This window comes from Gadus chalcogrammus, chromosome 5 (genome assembly GCF_026213295.1).
Source record: "Gadus chalcogrammus isolate NIFS_2021 chromosome 5, NIFS_Gcha_1.0, whole genome shotgun sequence".
Taxonomy (NCBI): domain Eukaryota; kingdom Metazoa; phylum Chordata; class Actinopteri; order Gadiformes; family Gadidae; genus Gadus; species Gadus chalcogrammus.
The window spans coordinates 10,885,754-10,898,253 of record NC_079416.1 but is presented as its reverse complement, the minus strand read 5'-3'; the positions used below and the strand labels follow the sequence as shown (position 1 = coordinate 10,898,253).

Sequence of the window (12,500 nt, the reverse complement as noted above, 5' to 3'; positions counted from 1 at the left end):
GTTATTATTCTTCTAATCTTATTATCGTTATTCTTTTTCAGAGGATGTGCGTCACGGTTTGTTTGTCTGGCGTGCGTTTGCAACGTAGGGTTTTCATTTTCAATGTATGGACTTATGGACGTAGCAGAATCCCTTGAGTAGAAACACTGTACAACGACACCCTGATGAGGATTGAGGATTGATGATGTAGTGAGTTCAGTCGGATGAACTTCACGTTTTTTTCAGATTTTAGAATTTATGAGGTGTGCGTGTGTGTGTGTGTGTGCGGCATGTGTGGTTGAGTGTGAGCATGGATGTGCGCTTGCTCCTCAACCTTCGCTTGTGATGTCCTACTCTTTGTTGTCACTGACTTTTTACAAACCACAGGATGTGTGTGTGTGTGTGTGTGCGTGTATGTGTGTGCGTGCGACTAGGTGTGTTTGTGTGCGCGCGACTGTGCGTGTGTGCGTTTCTCCCTAGGGGTGTGTATGAGTGTATTTGCATCGGTTTGCCTAGATGAAGCACATAGGCTTTGCGTGTGATGCTGCAGGAACGTCCACCAGCTGAGACACTTTGCACATGGTCTTTCTATATTCCCACCACACGGATACACGTCAACACCTTTCATGGATTTGTATTTCTATGTGAACCCTTCATACGAAAAAGAAAAGAAGAGAGACTTACACATTATTTTAATTTTGTACGAACCAATAAATGATGCATATTGAAGCTGGCGCGGCCGCTTTGCTCATTGTCATGTGTGCTCATGTTTTGGAAGATGTATGAGGAAGAGGATGAGGAGGAGGAGGAGGAGGAGGAGTATGTATAGTGAAGGCAGACGGGCTCCGCCGATGCATGTCAAATAATTGCTCAGAGAAAAGGCTGCCATGTTTATTAGATATTCAGCTTGGAATAATACAGAGCACAATCATACAGCTGTAGTGGTACGGCGTGGAATACATACAAAAGTTATAGGATTTGTAAGCAAAGATTGCGTAGCACAAAGTATACTTTGATACAAATTAACTCTATACAAATATATACATAAGTTAACAAACAATGATCTCCCTTGCTTACAAACCAGCATCAAGATACATGAAGTATAAATAATGCGACTTTTAGCGAGAATATAGCGAGGTTAATGTAAAGTGTTCATCACTGCCGTCACGATATATTCTGTAAAAATATCTATAGAAGAGGAGTGTAGTACATGAAAGCAATCAGCAGGTAATAAGAGCAATTACTTAACCAATCAATGCAATACATTATCCATTATTTTCTATGTGCATTAGAATAAAAAAACACAATGACATCCGTGGTAGTGAACCTAACCTGCTGCTCCACAGTCTCCCACACACACACTCTCCTAGCCCAGCGTGGCCTGGGAGCAGGAGCTGCTGTCAAACTCGCACCGCACCCCGCTGATACTGTCCACGCTGGGCTGGCTGTTCACCTGCTGGTGCGACAGCGGGAACGTCTCCGAGCGGGATATCCGGCCCCGGCTGTGCGTGGAGGAGGCGGAGGAGGAGTTGGCCGAGGAGCAGTCTATCACCATCCTCATGAAGTCCGGGGCGGTGAACCGTCTCAGCAGCCTGGTCCCGAGCCCCGTCAGGCCCGCCGCGTGCCCGTGCTCCGACGCCTTCCGGGGGTCCCCCGTCTCCCCTCTGATGAAGAGCAGCTTGTTCCTGCTGCCGATGGCGGGGATGCTTCCCCTCTTGAGCTGCTGTTCCCCCCTCCAGCCCGGGCAGGAAGCCAGCTGGTCGCAGGCCCGCTCCTTCAGTGACCCGCCGGTCAGCTGATCAGCGGGGGTCTTCCCGCTCAGCTGTGCTTTCACCAGCGTGTTGGTTTTGTCGCCGTCGGCCGCCAGACTGCGGCGGTGGCCCTGACACTCCGTCTTGTCCAGGAGGGATCGCTCGTCCTGCAGCGAGGCCCTCTTCAGCCTGCTGGCAGACAAGCTGCCGTCCCGCACCTCTCCCTGGTAGGACTGCTTCCTGCCGCTCAGGAGGTCCGAGTTAAACGACTTTGCCTTGCCCCAGAGGGGGAAGGCCTCCAGGGTCCCTCGCAGGGGGCCGCGCTTGACATCCGTCTGGCTCGGAGTTGGCGCGGAGTTCACTGTTGTTGCGCCTCTCAGGTCTCTCAGCTGGCAGTTGTGGAGCTGCTTGGCAGTTGACAGCACGCTGTTATCGGGCTGAGGGGGAGCGGGGTGCTGGAGGCGCTGGTGGCTGTCCTCCGGCGGCTGGCCGGCGGGGCAGCTGAAGCGGTTCCACAGGCCCATGGCGTCCGCCGCCCTCAGCTGTCGGTGGAACACCCCCGGGAGCTGACGCTGCTGCTCAGTGTTGCCGAGCTGCTTGGAGAAGCGCTCCAGGATGTGGCGGGGGAGCCGGCTGGGCGGGTGTCCCTCCCCGGGCGACACGGAGGAACACCCGGTGTCGGCGGGGGGGTCCTCGGCCCCGGCGGCCCGGCTCCTGCAGGGGAAGCTGAGGATCTGGACGCACTGGTTGTGGCCGAAGAAGCCGGCCACCTGCAGGGCCGAGTGGCCGGCGCAGTTGGTGCGGTCCAGCTTGAAGCCCAGCCTCTTGAAGGCCCGCACCAGGAACTCCAGCACGGCGGCGTGGCCCGAGAAGGCGGCGTACATCAGGGCGTTGTTGCCCCAGGCGTCCGCCACGTCGGGGTCGGCGTTGAACTGCACCAGCAGCTTCACGGCCTCCAGGTGGCCCAGCTCGCAGGCGTGGCTCAGCCCGGTGCGGCCGTCCTCGTCCTGGAGGTTGACCTCGGCGCCCTTCTCCAGCAGCAGCCGGGCGAACTTGGCGCGGGCCCCGGGCTCCTGCAGCCGCACGGCGAACATGAGCGGGGTCCGGCCGCTCTCCGTCTTGGAGTTGATGATGCGTCCGTCCAGCGCGTCCAGGATGAAGCGCGCCAGGTGCACCTTGCCGCCGTGCATGGCGTCCAGGAAGGTCTTGGTGCCGGAGCCCTGCCGCAGGTCTTTGGGTCGCATCATGCCGCTGCTCTCAGAGGGAACGGCCGGAGCGGACTGGGGGGGGGGGGGCGATGAGTCTGAGTCCGCCGGGATAGAGAGCGCGAGAGCGCGCGATAGAGTGAGAGAGAGAGAGAGAGAGAGAGAGAGACAGAGAGCGAGAGAGCGTGGTGGTGGAAGAAGAGGCAGAGAGAGAGAGAGAGTGTCTCTGATGGCAGCAAGTGGGTTTACCTCGGAGTGAGTGTGTGGCGAGAAGCCGCCTGTGTTTTATACCTCCCCTCTCCACAGGCCCTCCCCACGTTACCTAGGAAACAGTCATCCGAGGACCATTATGCAGCGACAGCATCCATTCAGCCCAAGCACTCGGTGCCTGGAGAGAAATATATGCTATTTGAACTGAAAAATCAGTCAAGGAGAACGCCATGTGTCTCAGAGGTTAGAGCTGCTATTACCGGCTCACTTATGAGCAGTTTTTTAAGACTTTTTGGAAAAAGAACAACATATTTCTATTTGTCTAGGATGATAAAAAAAAATACAGCACCTCTCCGTTCATTGAAGAAGTGATTATTTGAGCCGTGTTCGGGACTATTTGAGCAATGGGCATGCTTGGCGGAGTAAAGGTTTAAAGAGCCACTGCGTGTAGCTTTGAAGTCCAACCGTATTAGAGGCGTAACAAAAGAGAGAGAAAATTAACATTTCTCTTTCTCTCTGTCTCTCTTATTTGGGTCTCTTTCACTCTGCAAATGTTTTGGCCATAATTCATTCATTCATCCCAGAATAATCAAACAGGCATGTGTTTTGCTAGTATGATGTTATTATTTCTGTTATTATCATTCAATTTTCAAGGTTTAATAAGGATTAAAATAGTAGCCATTCGGGTAGAAAGGTTATTATTGGTTATTTAAAAATCTGTAGAAGGTCATTATACTTATCTCAAGTGTAAAATCATTATAAAATCAAAACAAAACCAGCACCAAGGTTATCATGTTGTCGTTCCTTGTTTTGTTTAATATGCTCTTTATGACATCATTGTTTGTATCTTTTCTTTTAAATCTAATATCAATTGAATTAATCAAGTTAATATTGTTGAGTTCATATATTAACTTATTTAAGAGAGAGAGAGAGAGAGAGAGAGAGAGAGAGAGAGAGAGAGAGAGAGAGGAAAGATGGGAGAGGAAGGGAAGAAAGAGTTGCCATGCAGCCTGGTGAGAGAGAGCTGCATGCAACTTTGTTATAGATACAATTTAACTCATGGGTATTGCAGTTGTAACCTCCTAGGGGTTTGATCACGTGTAAGCTTCATGGATGGCTCTCCTCAGGAAAAGGATACATCTATACCACAGATGTATCGTGGCCTGCAGAGATAGATTCCTCATTTCTTAAACTCACGCCACAATTGAAATTGCTGATGTTTTCCCCCCAAGGGTAACCTCAACCTCCAAGTGCTGTGAGTTTCCCCTTGTACTTAAACTGTAGCTATTGGGAAAAAACGTGCCAAGTCAAGACAAAAGACCAATCTTTTGATGTACTTCAATTCGTTTGATAAAACACCTTAATGTACCCATCTAGATATGGTGTTTTGATGATTATGTTAGCGAATATTTTGATTTTGCTAGGCTTCAGTCTTAATGATGACATTGTTTTTTTCTCTGCCCATGGTAATAACGAAGCTAAACTCCTGCACTAATTAGCACAAAACATGCTTTCCATACCAAAGAGGCTGCGGAGGTGACGCAACCGCCCCGCCTCCATCATACCCTCATCTCACATTCATGAGATTCACTAGATTTCTGCGAGACATAATTAAGCTTAAATTGGAGGGTGCGGGTTCGATTGGACTAACTGAACTCCCTCGTATATGTTTTTCGTTGAATATAAAAGAGCTATCCTAGTCAAATGTCACCGAGATAAGAACATCTAAACTCATTTTTATCCCTGAGATATATTTTTCTTTCACTTCGGCTATTCTTGGGTTTCTCAGGGACCGTTTTTGTCCGATGATTGGGCTTAGTCGTGTGTTCCCACCAGGAGGATGAGGAGGTCCTTTTAGCGTTTTCAGCTTGCGTCGGCTATTTCAGGGCCTTGTTCATCCAGAAATAGATTGAACCAGCTTTTACAGAACCCTTCGCAGGGTGTCCAGGGGCTATACTGGAGTTATTGTGTTTGTGCCAACACTTTGAGGCTATGATGGTAATCTCTGTTTGTGCAGACATATTGCGCATTGCCTTTCAGTGAACTTAGGAAACTGATTGTCCAATATACATCCTGAGGCCGGTATGTATTTCCATTTTTCTATCAGCTATTTTTAGAGACGTATAATAATAACTGATTTGCTGTGCTTCCTCTAACACATGTGCTTCCTTTTATTGTTCTTCTTCAGAAAATGTACTCGGAAATGTAATATCAAGTTTTTTCTAAGATGGCGTTTAGGGCAATTACGCCAACAAGAATTGGAAAGACATCACAACGACCAAAGATGACCCGCCACCGCCCCTCCCTCCATTTACTGCATGCAAAGAATCACACGGACTACAAATCAAACACAAGCAGCCCCTAGTGATTGTGAATGGGGCCGGGCGCGCTAAGGGCTGCTAATGGGCCAGCTGCATGCCACAGAGCAGGAGGGCTGGGGTAAATACCTGATCACCCATTCAGCGTCCAACACCGCCGTCTCAGAATGCCTGATTAGAAATTAAGGTCTGTGTGAGGTTAAGGCGCTGCCACTGCCACGCCCCCATCGCGGCAACACAACAAAAAAACAGAAAGGAAATAAATGAATCACGACACTCCCTCGGGGGCGGCAATTAGTTTGCCACACCTGGTCCTAATTTATTTTAAGAGCAGAAGTTAGGGGCAGGAGTTCTTCTGGGACTGATTTCAACAGGAAAGTGTGAATGCCTTTCAACACGTCAACATGCCCCCATCATGACCGTCTAATTGGAGCACATGTGGGATTGCCCTGTGTCTTTGCTTTACCCACGCACCCACAACGGAAAATAGGATGTAGCTTATTTTTTTGTTGATTCTTGCTCTTCAGACCGATCTTACTTACTGATAAGGGTACACACAGCCCGGGAAGCCATGAAGGGCTCTCTAACCTAATGACCGTCCGCATCTGGACTTCCTCTGCTGCGATGCCATTTTCCCAGAACATTTCACACTTTTCTTGGAAAGCCGATTTCGACCGGCATCATCTCCGTTGGTGCGCAAGCGTCTCCACATCAACACAAAATACACATTCACAAGAGGTCCTCTGGTATCAACATGGACTGAACCAAAACAACATTAAAAGAGGTCCTTTGATAACAACATGGACTGATCCAATACAATTGCACATTAATGCTGATTATTCTTGGCTTTTGCTTCACTTTTGCATTTAATCCAGGCATCTGTCAGTGGATTCCTTTCTAATGCCCTTTTTGATTGGCCCGGATGACGTGTCCTTGTAGCAGCTACGAGGACATGTCATCCGGGCCAACGGCGGTCACACACACCTGCCATGCAGAGATGCAGGCGGCAGCTGTCTGTCCCTGTCCAGCGTCCATCCTCCTGGACCGACAGAGACCAACAGACAAGTGTCACACAGCCAACGTCCAAAGGCTTCACGTTTGAGTTATCTTGAAAAATGGTCAAAGGAAAAAAAAAGACTCAATACAACATCAATAAGGGTGATGGGAAGTGTGTCAAAAAATCACTTAAATTGCCCTATTTCGGCTATCTTTGTTATTTCAGAGACTGAGGATAGAGATTATATTGCAGCCACTGAAGCGAGAGTGAAGCAACAGGGAGGAGATGGGGGATGATTACAGCCGGTTACAGTGTTTAAATGAATACGCAGACAGCACCGTGGGGGCCGCCAATCAACAGGGTGTTAATATCTAACTGTTTGAGAGGAGGCGACCCTCTCAGTGCCTCGGTGGACGCCGGTCCAACCAATTAGCTGCGGGCTCGGGCCAACGGCGACCAGATGGTGAACCCCAGGCCGCACATTAAAACAGTGGTAATATCAGTACTTTGGCCAACGCCATTTTGGACAACCCCGAATTACTTCTGATGGGACGCCTCCCGCTCGCGTCGTGACTGTCCTGTCAATGGCACGGGGGTTGGCGGTTGCAGATCCACATGCGATGGGAGAGTTTGCGATCGCGGGGGTAGCCACAGAAACTGAATTATGTGGTTAAACCAACAGCAAACCAGTGGTTATTATGGGGTGACGTGTCCCAGCCGTGTGATTGGACGTCACTAGAAACACCAGGAATCAGTGATGTTAAAATAACTCGAACCAAGCTATGGCTTGTTTTGCTTTTTATGTGCCACCTGCAAGCCCATTCTTAAATTCATCGGAACCGGAAGACAGGTGTGGGAGGAGGAGGGGTGGGAGGAGGAGGGGTGGGTAGGGGGGGAGGGGGGGCATTTCTGATGCGAAGGAGATAGAGGACCTGTGAGAGCCCTCTCCATCTCCCAGCTGGCAGCACCTATTTGCGGCCTTGCAGGTACGCTTGCCACTGACAGCTTAATAAATTGGACAATTGGATAACAAATGTATTTGTGGAATGGCCACCGTCTTGTGGAGATGGGCACCGACGAGCCACACCTGGAGTAATGGCACACACGCGTAGACACACACACATGCTCAAAAACACACACACACACACACACAGAGTAACACTATGATAAATGGCGACCATTGGCTGGCTCAGAGGAGGAAGCGATAAACCATCCATAGCCTTTAAGGAAATATAAAAAAGGGAAGGCAGCTCTCAGCTCTCACGGTTTTTCGTGGAAGTTGACGGCCACGACGCCCTTCAGCTTTGTTCTGCGAACTTGTGGAAGTCATTGTTAGGTTCACCCGCAGTTCAATAGACCCTTTCACATTGGTGGGTGGCTCAAAGGCACAACTACAAATACTATTATAGGGCCTGTTTCATGTTCCCTGGCACCAGTCACTGTTGAGTTAGTTTAGTTCTGTTGAGATTATTCATCTATTTAACAAGGACTGGGCATGGCACAGTACACCATAATGGATTGCATCGGTGGTCCCCCATAGTGGCATCACATGTTTTTTATTCCAGTGCCCTAGTATACATTCATGAAACTGACCTAAAATGACTGATAGGAGCTTTACGTCATACTGTTATGGCAACCCCAAGACCATTGCACAACGTAATGTACCAAACAATAGCTTGTGTCAAAAGGCTATTACAAAGATAAACGTACAGCGCTGTATGAGGTTTGCGCCTACAGATTAGCATAGCATTAGCTGTCCACGGTCGCGGCTGTTATCAAGCATGTTGAATATGATTTGTCGCTGGCGTACACAATGGCCCTCTGGTCATGACTCATTCCCATTGAACAATGGAGACCTTTGCGTAATATTCAGTTATGTATTGTGTGCATTGCATTTGAAATGATTAGGGGGATGCGTACAACAACATATCTGGTTATTGTTAGGATGACATATGGATTTAGACACTTCAATTGGGTTGGGTTTGAGATATTGAGACGTGCCCGCTTATTCTTATCCAATCATCTGGAAAAACGGTCTTGGTTGTCCATCAACGGCCACAAATGCGCTTGTTTATGGAAGTCACTGAGACAGAATTAAAGAAAATGTGACATGTAAGTGAGGACTAAATATAAAGTGGACTATATGTCAAGCGTTTAATGTCTACATGCACCGTGATGCGTTGAACTGAACTCTAAAACATCAACGGGAATGGAGGAGATGGAAAAAAACTATTTTTGTGAATCCCAACATTCATTGTGTGCTTAAATGCAACCTTGCCTCTTTCCATTTTGCCAGTGGCCTTCAGGATCCAAGATAAATAAATAAAGAAGATAAATTCTCTTTGTGCACATGCTCAGATCCTCGCCATGTCAGCCAGCCATCAACCATTCCGGTCGCATCGTCCCGAAGGTTACAGAGTGTTAAAGGGGATATATTATGAAAACAACACTTTTCCTGGGATTTGGGGTGTTGTTTTGGATCTCTGTGCTCCAACACGCATACAAACTTTGAAAAATGTCTGTATATGATTTTTGGAGTGAGACATGCATTTCTGAAAGTAGCCCGCCTACAATAACCAAACGAGCGAGTCCGTTTCGGCTCCCCCTCCTACGTAGGAAGGGGGCACAGTTGAATATTACCTCCCACTTCCCCACTCCCCTCCAATCAGAGCATAGGTACGATTGTTTTTTAGTGGACGATTTTTTGAGGAGTATTATCATTATTATATTATATTATATTATATAGATATAGAGCTCCAGGAGTCCGCAAACGGCAACAATCCCCTCTCCTCCATGCTGTGGTTCAGTCTGACAGCTCATTGGTCAATGGGCAGCAGCTCATTTGCATTAAAGCTACAGACACCAGAAACAGCGCATTCTGAAGGGCCCATAACAGAGGGGAATAGCGGGAGGCAAGATTTTTTTTCCTTAAAGCTATATCCAGCAAACAGCTTCAAAAACATATTTTCTGGAACTCAAATACTATGTTTACTTGTTGTGAAAACGCCATAATATGTCTTCTTTAAGGGTCTTTTGTTTGTTTTTTTGGGGGAATGCGGCCCGTATCCCAGACCCCGCTGGGGGCTGTCATCGATAAATAAGAAGGGCCCAGGGTGTTGGACATCCACCCGAGAGATTTGGGTTGAAACCCTGATGTTATATGGTAAATGGACCTCATTTGCATCGCGCTACATACAACATTGCCTAACATTTACCCATTCATAGACACACTCTCACACCAACGGCAGTGTCAGCCATGCAAGGCGACAGCCAGCTCGTCGGGAGCAGTTTAGGGTTAGGTGCCTTGCTCAGGGACACCTCGACACTCTAGGAGGAGCTAGGAGGAGCCGGTGATCTAACTAGCAACCTTGGGGTTACCAGCCAAACCTCTCTACCTCCTGAGCTACTGCTGTGAATTGATGTTGCTAATACACTTGTAGGCTTCGTCGAGCAAGGTGCCTTATCCCTATAGCTGCTGTTTCTAAGAAATAAACATCTGTAAATAGATCCCTTTGGATAAATGCACCTGCTAAATGACTTACAGTCAGAGCAACAGGGGCTTTGTTGTTCCAAGTTATATTGTGTGTATAAGGTTTGACACGGTAATATGTGTGCTTCTTACTTAGTCTACATCTCTTAGTCACATGTCCAAATCACAGTTTGGACTGTTCCAAAGCCTTGTGTCAGGAAACATGAAGAGATAAAGTGGTGGAGAGGCTTGAAAGAGGGGAAGTGTTGAAATATGCCACCTGCTACACGCGTTGTCTTTCACCACTCAAGGTTGACAGCTAGGATTCAGCTCAACACTTGCCCCAGCTCTCCAACGGTGCTGCACGGAGCAATGCGAGTTGGGTCTTCTTTATACACACACGTATTCTTCCATTATTATTGATTTAATTAATGCCTTGAATAAATACATTAATTAAAACATTCAACTGGCTTGTGTTGATTGTTTCCCAAGGGCATCTCTTTAGAAGACTGCCGCTAATTTAGTGGAAGGAAACAAATGCATTCACTGTTTCTCGGCTCATTCACTTCTCTGCTCTTCTATTTCCGTGGCCAGCCTCCCATGTGGTTATCGGCGCTTCTTATAGACCATAAAGCATGGCAGACCCAGGAGGACTAGAGCGCCAATCCATCATCTTCAACAGTTCTACACACACATAATCCCCCCGTACTCAACCAACCCTCAGCAGGTCCAGCCTGCATTGCGAGGCCGCACCTCAGCTTAGGCTCATTCAAGAGCGGCGTCTCCTGCCTAACGTAATCCATAGCGGGGTGATTCACCTCCTGCATGTTCCAATGCGCTCCTGGTCCCAGGAGCGTTGTTCACTTCATCCACCTGGCCGGTCTGTTCGTGTCATGCTTTGATTGGACAGCTCTCGGAGAAGAGGGAGCCCGCGACAACGGCGTGTTGGCGGGTGCCGCGGGGCCAGCTGGTCGGGGACAGAACTGTCGGATCCGGCTCCTCCTCACGGGAGATAATCAGCACGGGTGACTCAGGGCCTGAGTGCCTTCACACTCTGAAGCTGCCACTTCATCTGTGTGTTGTGTGAGAAGTGGCAGGCATCTTGGGCACAGGCTGTGTGTGTGCCTCTGCGCTCCAGATCTTGCGCTACTTTAAATGTCAATCGTGAGGTTTGATTTGATTCAAGGAAAGGGAGCCTCGCATTTCTTTGAAATAGAACTCTTGAGAGACAGGTTACCGTTCATGAAATAGAGAGGGAATATCGTTCATGTGTCCACATGAACGATATTAGCTAATGCCCGTTAGCCCATTAGGCTAGATGGCCGGGACACTGTCTTTCATGCCCAGATAGCAATGGCCGTCAGAATGTTTTCTATGTCAACATTACTACTCTGTTTCTAGAAAAACAATCAATGCATGTGTGCCATAAAATCACAAAATTCAGGGGAGAAAAGGGATTGCAATTATGTTGCATTATGAATCAATCAAGCCATTGTTTACCAAATTGCACCTCCTCAATTCACAAATCTCTACAGCAATGTGAGGGAATAGCAGAGGCAAATGCGTGTGTGTGTGTGTGTGTGTGTGTGTGTGTGTGTGTGTGTGTGTGTGTGTGTGTGTGTGTGTGTGTGTGTGTGTGTGTGTGTGTGTGTGTGTGTGTGTGTGAGAGAACCATGAACATTGTCATCATATGCTTGTTTGTTCCATTGTTCCGTGCACACGTGACACCCATACACAGCAAGCCCAAATACCTCAATCCACCCCAAACAGCATCTCTCTCTCTCTCCCTCTCTCTCTCTCTCTCTCTCTCTCTCTCTCTCTCTCTCTCTCTCTCTCTCTCTCTCTTCCTCTCTCTCTCTCTCTCTCTCCCTCTCTTCCACTCTCTCACTCTCCTCCTCTCTCTCTCTCTCTCTCTCTCTTCCTCTCTCTCTCTCTCTCTCTCTCTCTCTCTCTCCCTCTCTTCCTCTCTCTCTCACTCTCTCCCTCTCCTCCTCTCTCTCTCTCTCTCCCTCTCGCCCTCTCTCTCTTGCTCTGTCCTGCTCGCTCCAGGCTTTGTTTTGTTTTTCATCAAGACATGCTTGTTTTTCAGTAATCGACCAGTAGATGAATCACTGGCTGCTCTCTCCTTTTTATTTCGCTAGTAAACGATTTGTTTTTTCAGCATGTGTGAGGGACGGCAGAAGCAGTACACCAACAGATATGAATGTATTGAAGACAAATACTGCACACTAATGGTTAAGTCAAAACTTTATTGAAAGCGTAGAATCGCTGCGCAGGATACACATTTCATAGTGTTCGGAGCAGATTAATAAAAATCTGATTTAAAATTATTGGAATAATTCGTTTTAAATAACAATAGCATTTTAGTAAAATATTGTGGAAACAAAAGCTAAAGGTAGACTCGAAGGCAACGGTCCATTCATTACTTTACTATTTTCTGACTAGCAATATAAATAGAAAAGACACAACCTTCAAATAAACAATCCAATTGTTTAGTGAAGGAGAGCAGGCTGTCTCTTAGCTACCGTGAAAACCATGCAAATACCCCAAAAATAGCCCCCCCTATTTCTC

General features: G+C 47.8%; 1 protein-coding gene across 1 annotated transcript; it reads right to left on the bottom strand.

The window, feature by feature from the left end:
* Window positions 1-1,345: 1,345 nt before the first annotated feature.
* On the bottom strand, window positions 1,346-2,977 carry LOC130382109 (ankyrin repeat domain-containing protein 63). Its single transcript, XM_056589719.1, has one exon. The coding sequence runs from the start codon at window positions 2,975-2,977 to the stop codon at window positions 1,346-1,348; it is 1,632 nt and encodes a 543-aa protein (XP_056445694.1).
* Between the last annotated feature and the right edge of the window lie 9,523 nt (window positions 2,978-12,500).

Bases quoted from the DNA above. Each gene is read 5' to 3' on its own strand.
- LOC130382109 (XM_056589719.1), bottom strand. From the start codon at position 2,977: ATGATGCGACCCAAAGACCTGCGGCAGGGCTCCGGCACCAAGACCTTC.